Below are 20,798 nucleotides of genomic sequence, written 5' to 3'. Positions count from 1 at the left end.
AACTATGAAAATGTCACACATAAGCAATCCGGAATCTTGGCAGTTATGGGGGAGGTGTAAGTTCAATTTTATCTGACAACAAGAGTGATCATGACTGATTTAAAAACATGTTTTAATATAATTTCAAGTACAATCGGAGATCTGTTGGGAGTCTATAGGAGAAAGTCACAGAAAGCCATTGACTGGAATAATGCTGAAAACGTACACAAACAGGTGTTGTCTGGAATTCGGGTGTGGCTTAGTGGAAGCGAAGGGAGCCAGGACACGGGATAGCGTGCCGATGGAAGGGAGAGGCTGGTTACAACAGAAACTAAGCACTTTATTTCAACTTCTTTATTCATTTTAGTACTTAGCAAAACACCATGGGACTGACGGATAAAAACAGGCCCCAATTATAACAAGCACTGAGGTGTGCCGGGCGTGAAAACAAATTATCGGGCAGGGCAGCGTGGTAACTTACTGTCTATGGGGATATCAATCCGAAAATTGTTGCTGGCTATCTGCGCATGGAATGAATCCTCACTACGGGAAGCGTGCAGCGCCGGCGTGAGTCTTGCAGGTACACTGAGGCTGGGAAGGGCGAAAGTAAAGTAACATTTTAATTTTGCCAGTTGTTTCAGTGGGGTGGAATGACCGATCTGATTTATTGAGAGACGGTATACCGTGTAAAAAACATACGCATCATGGCTGTGCCGGGCCGCCGCGCTGCCCGCGACGACCCGGAAGCGGTTGGGAAGCCGGCCAATGCCAGCGCGGCCCCAACCGGAAGTCCCGCCCCATCGCGCCGAGAGACAGAGCGAGCTGCCCGAGGAGCCACGAAGGCTCCGCATTGAGTCCCGGTCCCGAGATGGGGGACCGGGTGAAGAGCGGCCGGGCGCATGGGGAAGGCGGGGCTCTCATGTCGTGAGAGAGCCCCGCAAAGCGCTACCGCCATCCGGGAGAAGGAGCCGCCGCCGTGCACCACCAGAACAGGTAAGTTGAGTGAGAGGAGGGGTGAGTGGGGGTGGGGTGTACGCGTGCGTGTGTCTGTTTGAGTGTGTTTGTGCGTGCGTCTGTCTGTCTGTGTGCGCGTGTGTATGTTTAAGGGGGGGTGCGTGTGTGTATATGCAGTGTGTGGATGCCTTGGTTTGTGCGCATGCGTGAGTGACGACGTGCGCGCTCACGAGGTACAATCTCCAGCAGGAGACGCTCGTGACAGTTTGCTGTGCTGTCCACATTCCCCGGAATCCCTGGAAAGTGGCGACATAAGTAGTCTCGCTAGACAGCAAAAAGCTTTGCTTTTTGCTTTCGTCTAGGCGAGACCTAAAAAGGGGGATAGGTAAAAAATAGTGCAAATAAATCAAAAATTATATCCGTGCTTATGTGCTTGTGTGACGCAAAAGTTGTGCCAAACTATATACATGGGATTTGGAGCACCTATCAATTAAAAAGAGCTAGGCTACACTGGCTGTAATACTTTAATTCCTTGCTGTGAGCCCGCTATATTAAAACCAACATGTTGTATTGCCTGTTTGAATTTACCGGCAACTTCATCGGTACTTGGGTCTGCGTCTTGTCTGCACCTTATTTTCTCCTTTTATTGTACCTCTGGTTACACACAAACAACACATATACCACATGATTATGTTAGTCATCTTAAATGCCTCGAATTAAAACACATTCACTAGACAAATATGTAGGGAGTAGACATCAACAGAATTGGTGTTACTGGGACAAATATCTGCCATATATAACCTCTTCATTATTTACCAGGTAGCTGCTGTTCATACGTATACCAACGCCCCCGTAGAAGAAATTAAAACTCCAGTGTTCGTAGCTATCTTTGTTCATACCGGAAGCTGCCTTAGGTCAGTCTGCAACATAAAACAACATACATGGGGTGATTATCCATTATATTGAACCACAGATGATACTGCATAGTCCATGTCCGTTTTCTAAACCAGAAGGAACGAAAATGGTTTTTTGTGCCATTTATACAGTAGGGGCTAGATGTAGGTCGGTCGGTAACGGCCGAAAATCGGTATTTTCGGCCGTTACCGACCGGTAAATGAGAATTGGTATGTAGGGCCCATAATTTTACAGATTCGGTAAATTTACCGATCGGTAAATTTACCGAATCTGTAAAATACCGAATCGGTATTCATACCTATTCTGAGTCCCACAACCCTTACCGATTCTGTATTTTACCATCAAATATATTTGATGGTAAAATACCGATTCAGGTGTGCATGCACATGTGTCATATGCCCTTAGGGCAGGTATGCCTGCCACATGGCCCCCGAATCTTTTTTGGGGGTGCTAGAGGGTGTCAAAGTGACACCCCCTGCACCCATGGCAAAATCTGTATTTACCGATTCGGTAAATACCGACCGGTAATGCCCCATTCATTCCTATGGGCTTCAAAGCCCATAGGAATGAATGGGGCATTACCGGTCGGTATTTACCGAATCGGTAAATACAGATATTTACTGATTCGGTAAAAGGAACATCTGGATGTTCCTACATCTCCACCCCTTAGATTTACCGATTTTTAATTACCGAATCGGTATGATTCGGTAATTAAAAATCGGTAAATCTATTTTACCTACATCGGGCCCTATGTCCCTTAGTAACTGGCATAGATGCTTACATCATTCTGACTCGAATGGGAGCAAATGTGAGCCCACTATAATCCCATATCTCGATCAGATTACCATTTCTCAAACCCGCTTCCTCACGAGGCTGCCCGCGTAGTTCTTAAAACATACGGGTTAGTACACCAGTCATCCGACATTCCTATCTCTCAAGTGCGACGAGTCACCGCTTGCACATCAAGAGTGAAATCCTCTGCCTCCTTAGACTCACATCGAGTCCTGCGCTACAAAAAATGCTCCACTCTTACATCTCTGTGCAGGTCTATGGCCTCCGCTCATTCCCCTGTGTACTTTGTGTGTGTCCGTACCGCTATTAAAGTTGTACTGCAAACTCGCTATAATCGGCGTTTCTTGCCCCGCCCACATCTGGCGCACGCGATGTTTTGGGGGGCGTGGCTACGTATACAACTGGGGCCATCTTGGAAAGGGGCTTTATAGCTCTATATATAATGGTCAGTGTTGCCCATGCTGGTGTATATTCCTAAATAAACACGCAAAACCCACCATTTAACCGCCAAATCTTACAATGTATAAAGAAGGTTAGTGATAGAATTTTTTTTAAAAAATTTAAAATAATTGTGTATGAAAATCTTGTTCTTTACATCATAATAAATAGGTATGAGGACGATGGGGGAGCGGCGCCCCTCCTTCTAATCATAATCCAGGGGAGTGTTTGCAGGAATACCTGCGTCCAGAAATGAAGTCCTGCAACCCTGTAATTACCTATTCCTACATTCCTGTATGTCTAAGAATTTCATACAATATATAGACATATTCAATTATGGTCAGTCATGTGGTATAGAACCTCAAGGACTTGTCTCCCTTGTATCATTCAATGATGATTGTATTTTAAAATGTTAGTGTATTAGCATAGCCTCCTAACATACCCTATTATTGATAGATACATATATTTCTTGTATTTCACCAAGTTTATGGGCTTGATTGGAGTTATCCCTAGTAGACCCTATCTTATATGGAGGATATCCTATTCCACTCTATAACATCATTCAGTCCCGTTTGGTCAGTGCTCTCCTGAAATATCCAACGGGCCTCTTTTTTGAGCAACCTGTTTTCCATATTGAATTGATCCCCAGTCACTCTTTCCATGACTACCCACCACAGATTCCTGGGTTGGTGTTTAAGGGTAGAGAAATGCTGAACTAGTTTAGTGGTGAGTATTCCTAGTTTCAACGTGCCAGGATGTTCCTGAATTCTGTTTTTTATCTTTCTGGTGGTGAGGCCTAGGTAGTGCATGTCGCATGGGCAAGTGATCCTATATATGACATTAGTTGTATTGCAATTACTGCATTTGTTAAGATGCCATATTCTGCCGTTTGAGAGGGTCACTGTTCTTGTCTTAGTGGTTAATGCACAGACTGTGCACCCACCACATATATAATGTCCTGGAGGAATAGCTTGGTCCTGCCTCTCCTGTGATGGTCGAGTATGAACCAGGCGGTCCCTCAAATTTGTGGAACGTTTAAAAGCGAATCTGGGCGGTGGCATTTGCATAGATGTTGTACTTAGCAGGTGCCAATGCTTCCTAATTATCTTTCTGATCCTGGTAGAACATGGACCGAATGTGGTGACCACCGGTATACAGTCCTCCTGATCTTTCTTGCTTCTTTCAAAAAGGGCTTCTCTAGGTGTATTGAGGGCCCGCTTCCGGGCTTGTTTAATGACTTTCTGAGGGTAAGCCCTGGTAAGTAGTTTGTTGAACAAATCCTCACTCTGTTCCAAGAAACTCGCAGTGGATGTACAGTTTCGTCAATAACGAAAAAACTGCCCTACCGGGAGGTTATCCCAGAGGGCCCTCGGGTGGTAATTTCTGTAATGCAGCAGAGAGTTTTTGTACGTCAGTTTCTGATGGACACTGGTTGTAAGTTTATTCTCCTCTGCTTTGATATCTAGATCCAAGAAAGTGGCCTCATGACGGTTCATGCTCCATGTGAATTTTAAGCATCCGTCCAGATTGTTAAGCCACAGTAGGAACTCCATGAGTGCATCCACAGAGCCCCTCCAGATACACAGAATACCATCGATGTATCTCTTCCAGAGGACAATGTTCCCCCGGAAGAGATTCGATGGATGGTAAATAAAGTTGGTCTCGAACTGGCCCACATATATGCAGCCAGACTGAGGGCAAAAGTAGCCCCCATGGAAGTTCCAGATGTTTGGAGGTATAGCTGTTATTTGTACGCAAAATAAAATCCGCGTGAGCACGATTTCAATGCATTGTAACACGAAGGTCTGCAAGGTATCGTAGAACCATTCACATTCCCCCAGGGAGCGAGCTGCTGCCACCAGCGTTGCCTCCTGGGGGATGTTTGTGTACAATGACTCGATGTCAATGGTCACTAAAAATTGTTCAGTGGGGTCATATGCCACTACATCTAGATGTCGCAAGATGTCGGTGGTGTCCTGTATATAGGATAATTGTGTGACCACACACTCTCGTAGAAAAAAATCTGAAAATTGTGATAGTGGTTCTAATAGGGACTGAATGCCCGATAAGTCAAGTCAAGTCAAGTCAAGTCATAATTTATATAGCGCACTACATACCCAGAGTGTCTCAAGGCGCTTGAGGAAGGGGGGGGAGGTTTGCTTATCGAATATCCAGGTTTTAAGCTGCTTTCTGAAGGCTAGGTGGTTTTGGGTAAGGCGGAGGTGGATGGGAAGGGAGTTCCAGGTTTTGGCCGCTAAGTAGGAGAAGGATCTTCCCCCCATGGTGGCTTTGTCGGTGCGCGGAACAGCGGCGAGGGCTTGGTTGGACGAACGCAGCTGGCGGGTGGGGGTGTAAAAGGAAAGGCGCGTGTTGAGACAATCAGGTCCAAGTTCGTTTAGGGCTTTGTGTGCGTGGGTGAGGAGACGGAACGTTATTCTCTTGTTGACGGGGAGCCAGTGAAGGTCTTTCAGGTGAACGGAAAAGTGGTCTGTGCGGGGGATGTCTAGTATGAGTCTGGCTGAAGCATTTTGGATGCGTTGGAGTTTTTTCTGCAGTTTTGCGGTGGTACCGGCGTAAAGGGTGTTTCCGTAGTCCAGACGGCTTGTGACCAGTGCGTGGGTGACCGTTTTTCTTGTTTCGGTGGGGATCCAGCGAAATGTTTTTTTGAGCATGCGTAGGATGTTGAAGCATGATGATGAGACGGCGTTGACTTGTCTGGTCATCGAGAGTGAGGAGTCCAGGATGATGCCCAGGTTCCGTGCATGGTCCGTCGGTATGGGTACTTTTCCTAGGGCCGTTGGCCACCAAGAGTCGTCCCAGATGGAAGGGGATGAACCTAAGATGAGGACTTCCGTTTTGTCCGAGTTCAGTTTCAGACGGCTGTGCTTCATCCACTCGGCTACTTCTTTCATCCCTTCCTGTAGGTTGGTTTTGGCGGTGGTTGGGTCTTTGGTGAGTGAGAGGATCAGTTGAGTGTCATCAGCGTAGGAGATGATGTTGAGGTTGTGTTGATGTGCGATGGTTGCGAGGGGGCTCATGTTGAGGTTGAAGAGGGTGGGACTGAGTGATGATCCTTGCGGGACGCCGCAGATGACTTCGGTGGCCTCTGACTTAAAAGGGGGGAGGCGGACTCTCTGAGTTCTTCCAACGAGGAACGATCCAGTCCAAAGCTTTTCCTTGAATTCCGATGTTTCTGAGGCGTTGTATTAGGGTGCTATGGCAGACTGTGTCGAAGGCTGCGGAGAGGTCAAGGAGGATGAGGGCGACTGTGTCTCCGTTGTCCAGTAGTGTTCGAATGTCGTCTGTTGCTGCGATGAGGGCGGTCTCGGTGCTGTGTTTGGCTCGGAAGCCAGACTGTGAGGAGTCGAGTGATTTGTTGGTTTCGAGGAAGGCGGCGAGCTGATTGTTGATTGCTTTCTCTATGACTTTGGCAGGGAATGGGAGGAGCGAGATGGGGCGGTAGTTTTTGAGTTTGGTGGGGTCAGCTGTGGGTTTCTTCAGAAGGGCGCTGAGTTCGGCGTGTTTCCAGATTTCTGGGAATGTGGCGGAGTTGAGGGAGCAGTTGATGACGTCTCGGAGATGGGGTGCGATAATGGAGTCTGCTTTGTTGAAGATGTGATGGGGGCATGGGTCTGTAGGGGATCCTGAGTGGATGGAGTTCATCAGGCGAATGGTGTCTTCTGTGGTGATTGGGTTCCAGTCGAAAAGGTTATTCGGAGGAGGTACAGGTTCGGAGGTGAGAGGGGTGGACTGGTTTACGGGTTGGTTGTCAAAGCTGTTATGAATGTCGGCGATTTTGTCATGGAAGAATGAGGCGAGGGAGTCGCAGAGGACTTGAGAGGGGGTGATGTCGTTAGAGCTGGCGGTGGAGTTGGTGAATTCTTTGATGATGTTGAAAAGTTCCTTGCTGTTGTGGGCATTGTTGTCTAGTCGGTCTTTGAGTGCTGCTTTCTTGGCTGTCCGGATTAGTTGGTGGTGTTTGCGGGTGGCGTTTTTGAAGGCGGCTTGGGTGATAGTGTTTGAGTCTTTTTTCCAAGTTTTCTCAAGGGAACGACAGAGCTTCTTGGATTTCTTAAGGTCATCGTTGAACCAGGGGGCGTTCTTGCTTCCTTGTTTGATTTGATGTCTTTTCAAGGGTGCTAGTTTGTCGGCGGTTTGGGTTAACCATTGTGTGAGGTTGATGGCGGCTTGGTTAGGGTTCGTTGAATAGGCAGGGGGTTTTTGAAGAAGCGATGTGGAGATCTGGTCAATGGTGATTTTGTTCCAATTTCTTCGCAGAGTTGGTTGAGGGTGGTTGTGGATCGTGGTCTTATTGTAAATGAAGTGGATGCAACTGTGGTCCGTCCAGTGGAGGGTTGTGGTGTGAGTGAAGGAGATATGCTTGCTGGAAGTGAAGATAGGGTCGAGTGTGTGTCCTGCATAGTGTGTGGGGGTGTTAACAAGTTGTTTGAGTCCGAGATTGGCGAGATTGTCCAGAAGGGTGTTAGTGTTACTGTTGTTGCTCTTTTCCAGATGGAAATTGAGGTCTCCCAGTAGAATGTATTCCTCCGAGGGGAGGGCGTGTGGGGTTATGAAGTCAGTGATGTCTTTGCTAAATTTTGTACGGGGTCCTGGTGGCCTGTAGAGGAGGGTGCCTCTGAGTGTGGACTTGGGGTCGGTGTGGATCTGGAAGTGAAGGTGTTCGGCGATATTGTCTTCTGAGCTGGTTGAGATGCGGATAGTGTTCTTGTGGACTATTGCGATGCCTCCTCCTGTTTGGATGGTGCGGTCCTTACGGATGATCTTGTAGCCGTCCGGGATGGCTATGGTGATGTCTGGAGCTGAAGAGGCATTCATCCAGGTTTCTGTTAGGAAGGCGATGTCCGGAGAAATGATGTCGAGTAGATTCCAAAGGTCGATGGCGTGTTTGTGAACCGAGCGGGTGTTGAGAAGGATGCATTTAAGGTGGGTGGTGTTGGATCTCTGTTTGGTGTTTGTTGGTTTGGTGTGGGTCTTGATGCAGGTGAATTTGCAGGAGTGGCAGCTGAAGGGTCCATGGGTGTGTCCTGGTGCTGCTTGGGCGCAGATGGGGAGTCGGCCGGGGTTAAGTGCTAAGAGGGTGGAGACGTCATATGTAATGCGGGAGGGATGGGTGATGCGGGGACCAGGGGGTCTGGCGCTGGGCGCGGTCCAGGCGCGGACGGGCGTAGACGGGCTTACCTTTGGCGCACCTTCGGCGCGCATCGGGCGCTTCCGCTGCGCGTGGACACTGCGCTAAAGTGTAGCTAACATAAGTGGATGGTGTAGGGGGGCGGAGTGAGGGAGGGTCAGCTGGGAGGCAGGAGGGTGGTGGAGGGGCGGGCTGGGAGGCAACAAAACAACAACAAAAATGGCAGCAAACCGAAGTTGGAGCAGGACGAGATTGGGGCACAGATAAGGAAGTATCACAGATGTGGGCAGTGGCACAATCAGGCACAATAATAAATAATTAAACAAGCAATGCGAGCTGATAATAAAAAGCGCTACGAGGTTACACAGGCAAGATGTGGGCTATGCACTGAAAGCGCAATGCGTGTCACGCAGGCAAATTGCAAGCAGCAACAAATAATGCGAGCAGGGCACAGATAATGGCAGAGATCAACAAAGCGCTACGATAACACAAAATGAGGGCACAGATATTGGCAGAGATCAACAAAGCGCTACAATACCACCAAATGAGGAGAGAGCGTGGGGAGCGACCGCATCCGATCGAGTCAGGACGGTCACAGCGTAGGTGCTGAGAGGTCAGCCCCTAACTTCTCATGGGAGGGAGGGTCAGCTGGGAGGCGGGAGTGTGGTGGAGGGGCGGGCTGGGAGGCAACAAAACAACAACAAAAATGGCAGCAAACCGAAGTTGGAGCAGGACGAGATTAGGGCACAGATAAGGAAGTATCACAGATGTGGGCAGCGGCACAATCAGGCACAATAATAAATAATTAAACAAGCAATGCGAGCTGATAATAAAAAGCGCTACGAGGTTACACAGGCGCGATGTGGGCTATGCACTGAAAGCGCTATGCGTGTCACGCAGGCAAATTGCAAGCAGCAACAAATAATGCGAGCAGGGCACAGATAATGGCAGAGATCAACAAAGCGCTACGATAACACAAAATGAGGGCACAGATATTGGCAGAGATCAACAAAGCGCTACAATACCACCAAATGAGGAGGGAGCGTGGGGAGCGACCGCATCCGATCGAGTCAGGACGGTCAGGATGGTCGATACTATCGGGCGCCCAGGAGGTGGCCTCTGGGCCTTATGTATTTTAGGCATGATGTAGAATGCCGGGGTCCTTGGTGAGGGATTTATCAAAAACTCTGCTTCTTTGGCAGTAATCCACTGTTTCTCTTTGGCTTCAGAGACCATATTCATAATGATGTTTTGTAATTCTTTAGTAGGGTCTTTGGATAAAGGTCTATAATTTTGTCTGGCTCCTAAGAGCCTATTAATCTCGGCCTCATAATCTATAGTGTTCTTCACCACAACCGCCACGCCCTTGTCGGCTGGTTTGATGGTGATGGAGGTGTTATTCTGTAATGATTTAATAGCCATCCAATATTGTACTTTACTACCAATTGTAAATGATCACAGGAGTTCATCTTGTGGCTTGTACAGGAGTGATCATGGTGCCTCTAGTTTTTACCATTGCCACTTAGTTACTCCTAATTTAGGGGCCGATTACGATTGCGGAAGGACTGCCACTGCTAGCTAGCCATGCGGTGAGGGTCCTTCCACAATCGGACCATGAGTTTCCCTCACCACATCCTCAAAGACCGTCTGCCACAGACCCACCACAGGCAATAGTTCCGATTGCCTGACGTAGCGGTCTGCATCCATACAATGGTGGCAGTGCCTAGCAGGCAACGTCCGCCAAATTAGGATGCAGTCTCCAGCCAGCCTTTCCATGGCAGGTTAGCTGCCATTAAAAGGCTGGTGGAGATTGGTTTTGGGGGCCGTTGCGGGTCCCCCTTGTGTTTGGGGGAGGTGTGGGTACATGGGGGGTACCCATTGTACCCCTCTATATTTCACTGCATCAAGTGGCAGGCACCGTGTGGTGCCTGCCACATAGTGTAGTGAATTGCACAACATGCCATTTTGACATTGCGACAAGTGCTGCTGTCAGCAGCGCCCGCTGCAATGTTAAAATGTAAAATGCGACCACCATGGTGGTGGTCGCATCCTAATTCGGTGTGTGGAACCGCTGCATGTATTGCACTTGAACTTGGCAGAAGGGATTCTTCGAGGCATGGGGCGCCCAGCCTTTTTTTTCAAGGTCTTTACATACCAGATTAATTCAGATGTCTGATAACCATGGGATAATTGATTCACAGTTTTAAATACAGGCGAGGACTTCACAAGGTGGGCCCTCACGAGTGGATTACAGCTCACTCCATTGAAAAACCCTGATTAAGTACTCAACCTTCAGTGTTATACCTGAGATGCCTGTATGGCACCAGGATTAGGTTGTCCCCACGCCCCCTTTCATCCTGAAGAAGACTCTCAGCATTTAGATTTAGATACCATATATCGGTTTCCCGATTTATGTCCTTATATCGGCACAATTCACATAGCCCTTATTTAGGCATAGAAATCCAACCCTTATTTGGGCGTTACCCATGCTGACCAAATGCAGGCATGGTCACCTACATCCGTCCATACACGTCACAACGAGTTCTTGGAAAACTAGACTCTTAAGCCTTTAGGACTTCCCCTGCTTGGATATTGATTTCTCCAAGAACTCATTTATTATGCATGAACATCTATTCCTTAGGGGCTCATTCATGACGTTCATTTGCCTGACTTTTACTTTACCTTCAGGGTATAAATATACCTTGACTTATCACGGCAAACCACGGCTCGGCTGCATGCTTGCACAACAGGGCTCGCCACGGTAAGTTCAGAAGGAATTCGAGTCCCCGCCTGACGCACTGACCACACGCTGTCATCCTCCTTTCAGAGAATCCAGCTCCAGTGTTTCTGACTCCCCTTGCGGGGGTGTTAGCGATCGAGACCCGGAAAGACATTTCAACCTCTCTCATTTTAAGGTATGGAGCAGACTAGAACCTAGAGGGACTCTTGGCAACTCATTGCAAAACTAAACTATAGCTAGCTATACTTTAGAAAACAGCACCTACTTCTTACCTCGTACTACACTTAGGTTAGGTACACTGGGGTAGAACTATTTAGAAGCACCAGATGAGTATTTACATTTTAGCCTGTGTTATTTATGTATGTATTTTTATGAATATATGACATAGCTACAAACTATGCTATTGCAGTATTATTTTATTTTACTGCTGACGCTGTACATATTATACTTCACATTCTGTCTTACGATTGTAGCAGCTCATATCTCTTGCACAAGAATTAGGACTGTTCAATAAACCCTTTTTATTGAAACGCCCGTCTACCTATTTCTTTGTAACTCTGGAGAAACGAAGCATGCACGATTGACTGAGTGAAACTGTGATCTATTGTTTCTACAATTCTGAGATGAACTGTTCAGATTTTAAGGGAAACAAAGTTGTCATGTTTATGCGGTTGTCAGAGACTAATCCCTTCTTGTTCATTCGAGAAGTTTCTAGTGACCTCTGAGCTAGCTGGCACACACAAGTAGTTAAGTTTAATGTACTCGATAGAGACATACTGACCTCAGTCCTATGTCAAAACTATAGTGTATATTATTACAATTCGCAAAGCCTATAAGGGGTTTAGGAACTACACTACAGTATAAGTCACCCTCTATGCATTAGCTGAGTCGAAACGTCGACACACCCCACCCACCAACGGCCTGTATCGCATCCCATCCCCATTGCTTGATGTTTCATTTATGCATTTACAAAAAAAGTATAAAAAATGTTGTAAACTATCTGTTTGGGACAGGCCTTTCTGTACTGGTCTCTTTATCAGTCCGTTGCCAAAACATTAAAAATGTATATACTCTGAATATTAGTGACTCTTCACTTCTCCCTATTCATCATGGCACACCCATTATTCTCCCTTGAGCAACCTTTTGTATATTCCTTTTGTCAAATTAATTTTGATCTAGTTCAAGTATATGAAATTAAATAAATTGAACTTAAACAATTCTTGGCGTTTTCGTGTTTAACATTTACTGTACGTTTTGAACAAAGTTATCTTCGCACAGAAGGGTATGTTGTTGGGTTCTATTTGGTAGTTTTACCAATGTCTGACTTATAGAGCTACACACACATGATAAACTACAATTAGAATGCGGTCTCCAGCCAGCCTTTCCGAGACAGGTTAACCACCATTAAAAGGCTGGTGGAGATTTTTGGAGGCCTGTTGCGGGCCCCCCTTGTGTTGGGAAAAGGTGCGGGTGCACAGGGTGTACCCATGGTACCCCTCTATATTTCACCGCACCAAGTGGCAGGCACTGTGTGGTGCCTGCCACATAGTGCAGTGAAATGCACAACATGCCGTTTTGACATTGCGGCAGGTGCTGCTGTCAGCAGCACCCGCCGCAATGTTAAAATGCGACCGCCATGGTGGTGGTTGCGTCCATGTATTGCGGACGGTCCTGGTCTCCACCATGATGGCTGGCGGACTCCAGTCTGTCCGCCATTGTAATCGGCCCCTTGGTTTGGAAATTATGAGCCTTCTTAGTATAGCTTTAAGCATCTCCCAAACAATTGACATCTCTGGAGTTCCTAAGTACATTTTAAAATATTCTCTATTTAGCAAGGTGAGCTTGATTTTCAGTTGGGCATCTGACAATACACAGAAGTCCAATATATTACTGCATTGACCAAGAATCTCAGCTGGAAATGTTTTAGAAATCTCTAATGTGGTAAGATAATACGCTGGTCAGAAAATGCCATAGCCTTGATATCACCATGACCCTTTTGCAAATCTTTAGAACTTATGAAATACTTGACAAATGATAGTGGCCCGGATCATTACCAACCTCAAATCCAAGGTGGAGCTCTAATATTCTTCCTTAGAAAGTCTCCTGAAAAATAGACTTTGCAAGTAATGGCACTTAACATGGATAACTCTTAATGTGACTGGTACGCTGCAGCTTTGTTGAATCTTCATCTTAAGAAGCAGTGAGAGGCCTGTGGAATGGTGTCTCCTAAATGATTTGGTAAACCCTGCTATGAATAGGTCAGGAGTGCCTGGTGGACTTTCAAGTGGAAGACGGAGAAGGATTTGATGCTGCAACATGTTGTGATGCACTGGTGGGAGGAAAGTTCAAGCACCTCAGACCCGAGCTATATTAAGTCAAAACAAAAAGAAGGCAGCCCTTAATAAATGTGTATTACGAGAGAGAAATTACAAAGCATTTGTACGCCACGGCATACCTCAAGTACAATTATTCCCCAAATGAACGTCAAGTAGAGTTTGCATACTGCGTTTTTTGTGATACACTTATCATACGAGGATAAAACTGTTCAAATCCACTCACTATTAGCAATGAACACACATCTTGTTTTTCAGGTTTGGCAAGGATGCTTCAAGCTGGCAGAGAAAATCCAGCCTTTTCAGATGCCAAAACACAGGAAGACACAGCATTGCTCCTGGACGAGGTAGATTATTTATACTGTGCACTCTCTCAGCTACAGTGGGATTTCCGCTATGAGGTTAAACTAGTACTTTATAACCAATGTAATTATTAATTGAGACCATCTGAACCAGTTCAGCAATAACGTTTAAACATCATTTTAGTAATCTGTGTGAAATGTAAGTCTCCAAGCCTGTAACATGTACGTAAACCTAACAAGCAAAAAGGATGCTGCTCAGCCACATTCATCTCCCAACCTGAAAAACCCTTTTGTTGCAAATAAATGGAGGTTCTTTGTTGGTGGGTAATTCTCAGTATTAAAAGGAAACTATGTGATATGAGAACTTTAAAGTCATTCTGAGTGGCAGCTACTGGTCTATATTAGACTGCCTGAATCGTATATTGTGGTACAAAAGGGGGTGGTGATGGACGGAGCATCTGAATCAATCAAACACTCACACCCAGCCAAAAGATCTGGGTTTAATCCATCACCGTTCTTTAGCCCACTCTGCCACCCCAGTTCAGACATGGCCATATGCAAATCAGTCTGACCTTGTGCCTCATGGGAACAGTCCAGCCCGAACTGCCAAGCCATGTCTTCCCTGGACCGGAAACAAGCTTCCGAGGACCGGTTTCTGGCATTCCAGCCGTCTTCAGCCCGGCTTGCTTGAATCCAGTGGCAAAGTGAGCAAGGGACTCACGTCTGAGCATACCCTGCCACACTCATGGCGGCCAAAAGTGGTACAAAATGGGGTGGTGATGGACAGAGCATCTGAAGCAATCAAACACTCACACCCAGTCAAAAGATCTGGGTTTAATCCATCACCGTTCTTTAGCCCACTCTGCCACCCCAGTTCAGACATGGCTATATGAAAATCAGTCTGACCCTGTGCCTCATGGGAACAGTCCAGCCCAAACTGCCAAGCCATGTCTTCCCTGGACCGGAAACAAGCATCCGAGGACCGGTTTCTGGCATTCCAGCCGTCTTCAGCCCGGCTTGCTTGAATCCAGTGGCAAAGTGAGCAAGGGACTCACGTCTGAGCATACCCTGCCACACTCATGGCGGCCAAAAACGGTACAAAAGGGGGTGGTGATGGACGGAGCATCTGAATCAATCAAACACTCACACCCAGTCAAAGATCTGGGTTTAATCCATGACCGTTCTTTAGCCCACTCTGGCACCGTGCTCCATCTTTCCATCCACTCCCAGACCACCTCGACACTCAGCCTGGCGGGAAAGAGCTTTGCATATTTTATCTCCCTGTCCCTCAACTCCTTTTTCACAGTTGGGGTGAATGTATGACATTGTTCTGCATTCTGTCCATCACCTGCTGTTTTTGCCTTTGTCGCCCCGATTTGGATGGGTATGCTCAGACGTGAGTCCCATGCTCTCCACACCACTGGAGTCAAGCTATCCAGGCTGATGACGGCTGATAGCCAGAAACCGGTCCTTGGATGCTTGATTCCGGTCCAGGAAAGACATGGCTTGGCAGTTCGGGCTGGACTGTTCCTATGAGGCACAGGGTCAAGGCTGATTTGCATATGGCCATGTCTGACCTAGGGTGGTGTGAAGTGCAAAAAAACGATGGATTTAGGCCCAGATCTCTGTACTGGGGTGAATGTATGACAATGTTATGCATTCTGTCCATCACCTGTTGTTTTTGCCTTTGTCGCCCCGAGTGGGATGGGTATGCTCAGACGCGAGTCCCACGCTCTCCACAACACTGGAGTCAAGCTATCCAGGCTGATGACGGCTGATAGCCAGAAACCGGTCCTTGGATGCTTGTTTCCGGTCCAGGAAAGACATGGCTTGGCAGTTCGGGCTGCAATGTTCCTATGAGGCACAGGGTCAAGGCTGATTTGCATATGGCCATGTCTGACCTAGGGTGGTGTGGAGTGCACAAAAACGATGGATTTAGGCCCAGATCTATGTACTGGGGTGAATGTATGACAATGTTCTGCATTCTGTCCATCACCTGTTGTTTTTGCCTTTGTCGCCCCGAGTGGGATGGGTATGCTCAGACGTGAGTCCCATGCTCTCCACACCACTGGAGTCAAGCTATCCAGGCTGATGACGGCTGATAGCCAGAAACCGGGCCTTGGATGCTTGATTCCGGTCCAGGAAAGACATGGCTTGGCAGTTCGGGCTGGACTGTTCCTATGAGGCACAGGGTCAAGGCTGATTTGCATATGGCCATGTCTGACCTAGAGTGGTGTGGCGTGCAAAAAAACGATGGATTTAGGCCCAGATCTGTGTACTGGGGTGAATGTATGATAATGTTCTGCATTCTTTCCATCCCCTGTTATTTTTGCCTTTGTCGCCCCGAGTGGGATGGGTATGCTCAGACGTGAGTCCCATGCTCTCAACACCACTGGAGTCAAGCTATCCAGGCTGATGACGGCTGATAGCTAGAAACCGGTCCTTGGATGCTTGATTCCGGTCCAGGAAAGACATGGCTTGGCAGTCCGGGCTGGACTGTTCCTGTGAGGCACAGGGTCAAGGCTGATTTGCATATGGCCATGTTTAACCTAGGGTGGTGTGGAGTGCAAAAAAACGATGGATTTAGGCCCAGATCTCTGTACTGGGGTGAATGTATGACAATGTTCTGCATTCTGTCCATCACCTGTTGTTTTTGCCTTTGTCGCCCCGAGTGGGATGGGTATGCTCAGACGTGAGTCCCATGCTCTCCACACCACTGGAGTCAAGCTATCCAGGCTGATGACAGCTGATAGCCAGAAACCGGTCCTTGGATGCTTGATTCCGGTCCAGGAAAGACATGGCTTGGCAGTTCGGGATGGACTGTTCCTATGAGGCACAGGGTCAAGGCTGATTTGCATATGGCCATGTCTGACCTAGGGTGGTGTGGAGTGCAAAAAAACGATGGATTTAGGCCCAGATCTCTGTACAGGGGTGAATGTATGATAATGTTCTGCATTCTGTCCATCCCCTGTTGTTTTTGCCTTTGTCGCCCCGAGTGGGATGGGTATGCTCAGACGTGAGTCCCATGCTCTCCACACCACTGGAGTCAAGCTATCCAGGCTGATGACGGCTGATAGCCAGAAACCGGTCCTTGGATGCTTGATTCCGGTCCAGAAAAGACATGGCTTGGCAGTTCGGGCTGGACTGTTCCTATGAGTCACAGGGTCAAGGCTGATTTGCATATGACCATGTCTGACCTAGGGTGGTGTGGAGTGCAAAAAACGATGGATTTAGGCCCAGATCTCTGTACTGGGGTGAATGTATGACAATGTTCTGCATTCTGTCCATCACCTGTTGTTTTTGCCTTTGTCGCCCCGAGTGGGATGGGTATGCTCAGATGTGAGTACCATGCTCTCCACACCACTGGAGTCAAGCTATCCAGACTGATGACGGCTGATAGCCAGAAACCTCTCCTTGGATGCTTGATTCTGGTCCAGGAAAGACATGGCTTGGCAGTTCGGGCTGGACTGTTCCTATGAGGCACAGGGTCAAGGCTGATTTGCATATGGCCATGTCTGACCTAGAGTGGTGTGGCGTGCAAAAAAACGATGGATTTAGGCCCATATCTCTGTACTGGGGTGAATGTATGATAATGTTCTGCATTCTGTCCATCCCCTGTTATTTTTGCCTTTGTCGCCCCGAGTGGGATGGGTATGCTCAGACGTGAGTCCCATGCAATCAACACCACTGGAGTCAAGCTATCCAGGCTGATGACGGCTGATAGCCAGAAACCGGTCCTTGGATGCTTGATTCCGGTCCAGGAAAGACATGGCTTGGCAGTCCGGGCTGGACTGTTCCTATGAGGCACAGGGTCAAGGCTGATTTGCATATGGCCATGTTTGACCTAGGGTGGTGTGGAGTGCAAAAAAACGATGGATTTAGGCCCATATCTCTGTACTGGGGTGAATGTATGACAATGTTCTGCATTCTGTCCATCACCTGTTGTTTTTGCCTTTGTCGCCCCGAGTGGGATGGGTATGCTCAGACGTGAGTCCCATGCTCTCCACACCACTGGAGTCAAGCTATCCAGGCTGATGACAGCTGATAGCCAGAAACCGGTCCTTGGATGCTTGATTCCGGTCCAGGAAAGACATGGCTTGGCAGTTCGGGATGGACTGTTCCTATGAGGCACAGGGTCAAGGCTGATTTGCATATGGCCATGTCTGACCTAGGGTGGTGTGGAGTGCAAAAAAACGATGGATTTAGGCCCAGATCTCTGTACTGGGGTGAATGTATGATAATGTTCTGCATTCTGTCCATCCCCTGTTGTTTTTGCCTTTGTCGCCCCGAGTGGGATGGGTATGCTCAGACGTGAGTCCCATGCTCTCCACACCACTGGAGTCAAGCTATCCAGGCTGATGACGGCTGATAGCCAGAAACCAGTCCTTGGATGCTTGATTCCGGTCCAGAAAAGGCATGGCTTGGCAGTTCGGGCTGGACTGTTCCTATGAGTCACAGGGTCAAGGCTGATTTGCATATGACCATGTCTGACCTAGGGTGGTGTGGAGTGCAAAAAAATGATGGATTTAGGCCCAGATCTGTGTACTGGGGTGAATGTATGATAATGTTCTGCATTCTGTCCATCCCCTGTTGTTTTTGCCTTTGTCGCCCCGAGTGGGATGGGTATGCTCAGACGTGAGTCCCATGCTCTCCACACCACTGGAGTCAAGCTATCCAGGCTGATGACGGCTGATAGCCAGAAACCGGTCCTTGGATGCTTGATTCCGGTCCAGAAAAGACATGGCTTGGCAGTTCGGGCTGGACTGTTCCTATGAGTCACAGGGTCAAGGCTGATTTGCATATGACCATGTCTGACCTAGGGTGGTGTGGAGTGCAAAAAAACGATGGATTTAGGCCCAGATCTCTGTACTGGGGTGAATGTATGACAATGTTCTGCATTCTGTCCATCACCTGTTGTTTTTGCCTTTGTCGCCCCGAGTGGGATGGGTATGCTCAGATGTGAGTCCCATGCTCTCCACACCACTGGAGTCAAGCTATCCAGACTGATGACGGCTGATAGCCAGAAACCTCTCCTTGGATGCTTGATTCTGGTCCAGGAAAGACATGGCTTGGCAGTTCGGGCTGGACTGTTCCTATGAGGCACAGGGTCAAGGCTGATTTGCATATGGCCATGTCTGACCTAGAGTGGTGTGGCGTGCAAAAAAACGATGGATTTAGGCCCAGATCTCTGTACTGGGGTGAATGTATGATAATGTTCTGCATTCTGTCCATCCCCTGTTATTTTTGCCTTTGTCGCCCCGAGTGGGATGGGTATGCTCAGACGTGAGTCCCATGCTCTCAACACCACTGGAGTCAAGCTATCCAGGCTGATGACGGCTGATAGCCAGAAACCGGTCCTTGGATGCTTGATTCCGGTCCAGGAAAGACATGGCTTGGCAGTCCGGGCTGGACTGTTCCTATGAGGCACAGGGTCAAGGCTGATTTGCATATGGCCATGTTTGACCTAGGGTGGTGTGGAGTGCAAAAAAACGATGGATTTAGGCCCAGATCTCTGTACTGGGGTGAATGTATGACAATGTTCTGCATTCTGTCCATCACCTGTTGTTTTTGCCTTTGTCGCCCCGAGTGGGATGGGTATGCTCAGACGTGAGTCCCATGCTCTCCACACCACTGGAGTCAAGCTATCCAGGCTGATGACAGCTGATAGCCAGAAACCGGTCCTTGGATGCTTGATTCCGGTCCAGGAAAGACATGGCTTGGCAGTTCGGGATGGACTGTTCCTATGAGGCACAGGGTCAAGGCTGATTTGCATATGGCCATGTCTGACCTAGGGTGGTGTGGAGTGCAAAAAAACGATGGATTTAGGCCCAGATCTCTGTACTGGGGTGAATGTATGATAATGTTCTGCATTCTGTCCATCCCCTGTTGTTTTTGCCTTTGTCGCCCCGAGTGGGATGGGTATGCTCAGACGTGAGTCCCATGCTCTCCACACCACTGGAGTCAAGCTATCCAGGCTGATGACGGCTGATAGCCAGAAACCAGTCCTTGGATGCTTGATTCCGGTCCAGAAAAGACATGGCTTGGCAGTTCCGGCTGGACTGTTCCTATGAGTCACAGGGTCAAGGCTGATTTGCATATGACCATGTCTGACCTAGGGTGGTGTGGAGTGCAAAAAAACGATGGATTTAGGCCCAGATCTCTGTACTGGGGTGAATGTATGACAATGTTCTGCATTCTGTCCATCACCTGTTGTTTTTGCCTTTGTCGCCCCGAGTGGGATGGGTATGCTCAGATGTGAGTCCCATGCTCTCCACACCACTGGAGTCAAGCTATCCAGACTGATGACGGCTGATAGCCAGAAACCTCTCCTTGGATGCTTGATTCTGGTCCAGGAAAGACATGGCTTGGCAGTTCGGGCTGGACTGTTCCTATGAGGCACAGGGTCAAGGCTGATTTGCATATGGCCATGTCTGACCTAGGGTGGTGTGGAGTGCAACAAAAACAATGGATTTAGGCCCAGATCTCTGAACTGGGGTGAATGTATGACAATGTTCTGCATTCTGTCCATCACCTGTTGTTTTTGCCTTTGTCGCCCCCAGTGGGATGGGTATGCTCAGACGTGAGTCCCATGCTCTCCACACCACTGGAGTCAAGCTATCCAGGCTGATGACGGCTGATAGCCAGAAACCGGTCCTTGGATGCTTGATTCCGGTCCAGGAAAGACATGGCTTGGCAGTTCGGGCTGGACTGTTCCTATGTGGCACAGGGTCAAGGCTGATTTGCATATGGCCATGTCTGAACTAGGGTTGTGTGGAGTGCAAAAAATACGATGGATTTAGGCCCAGATTTCGGTATTGGGGTGAATGTATGACAATGTTCTGCATTCTGTCCATCACCTGTTGTTTTTGCCTTTGTCGCACCGAGTGGGATGGGTATGCTCAGACGTGAGTCCCATGCTCTCCACACCACTGGAGACAAGCTATCCAGGCTGATGACGGCTGATAGCCAGAAACCGGTCCTTGGATGCTTGATTCCGGTCCAGGAAAGACATGGCTTGGCAGTTCGGGCTGGACTGTTCCTATGAGGCACAGGGTCAAGGCTGATTTGCATATGGCCATGTCTGACCTAGGGTGGTATGGAGTGCAAAAAAAGATGGATTTAGGCCCAGATCTCTGTACTGGGGTGAATGTATGACAATGTTCTGCATTCTGTCCATCACCTGTTGTTTTTGCCTT

The 20,798-nt window shown here is 48.1% G+C and overlaps 1 protein-coding gene across 2 annotated transcripts in view; it reads left to right on the top strand.

Moving 5' to 3' along the window:
- Window positions 1–20,798, top strand: part of NOSTRIN (nitric oxide synthase trafficking) — a 743,535-nt gene that overhangs the window by 506,756 nt on the left and 215,981 nt on the right. For both annotated transcript variants that reach the window (XM_078681620.1, XM_078681621.1), the window contains one exon: window positions 13,559–13,647. In XM_078681620.1, coding sequence (XP_078537746.1) covers window positions 13,559–13,647 — 89 coding nt within the window. The remainder of the gene's footprint in view (window positions 1–13,558; window positions 13,648–20,798) is intronic.

The sequence above is a fragment of the Lissotriton helveticus genome, chromosome 3_1 (assembly GCF_964261635.1).
Source record: "Lissotriton helveticus chromosome 3_1, aLisHel1.1, whole genome shotgun sequence".
NCBI classification, from domain to species: Eukaryota; Metazoa; Chordata; class Amphibia; order Caudata; family Salamandridae; genus Lissotriton; species Lissotriton helveticus.
Note: the sequence above shows the minus strand (reverse complement) of the source record. Positions and strands in the feature narration are given on the sequence as shown.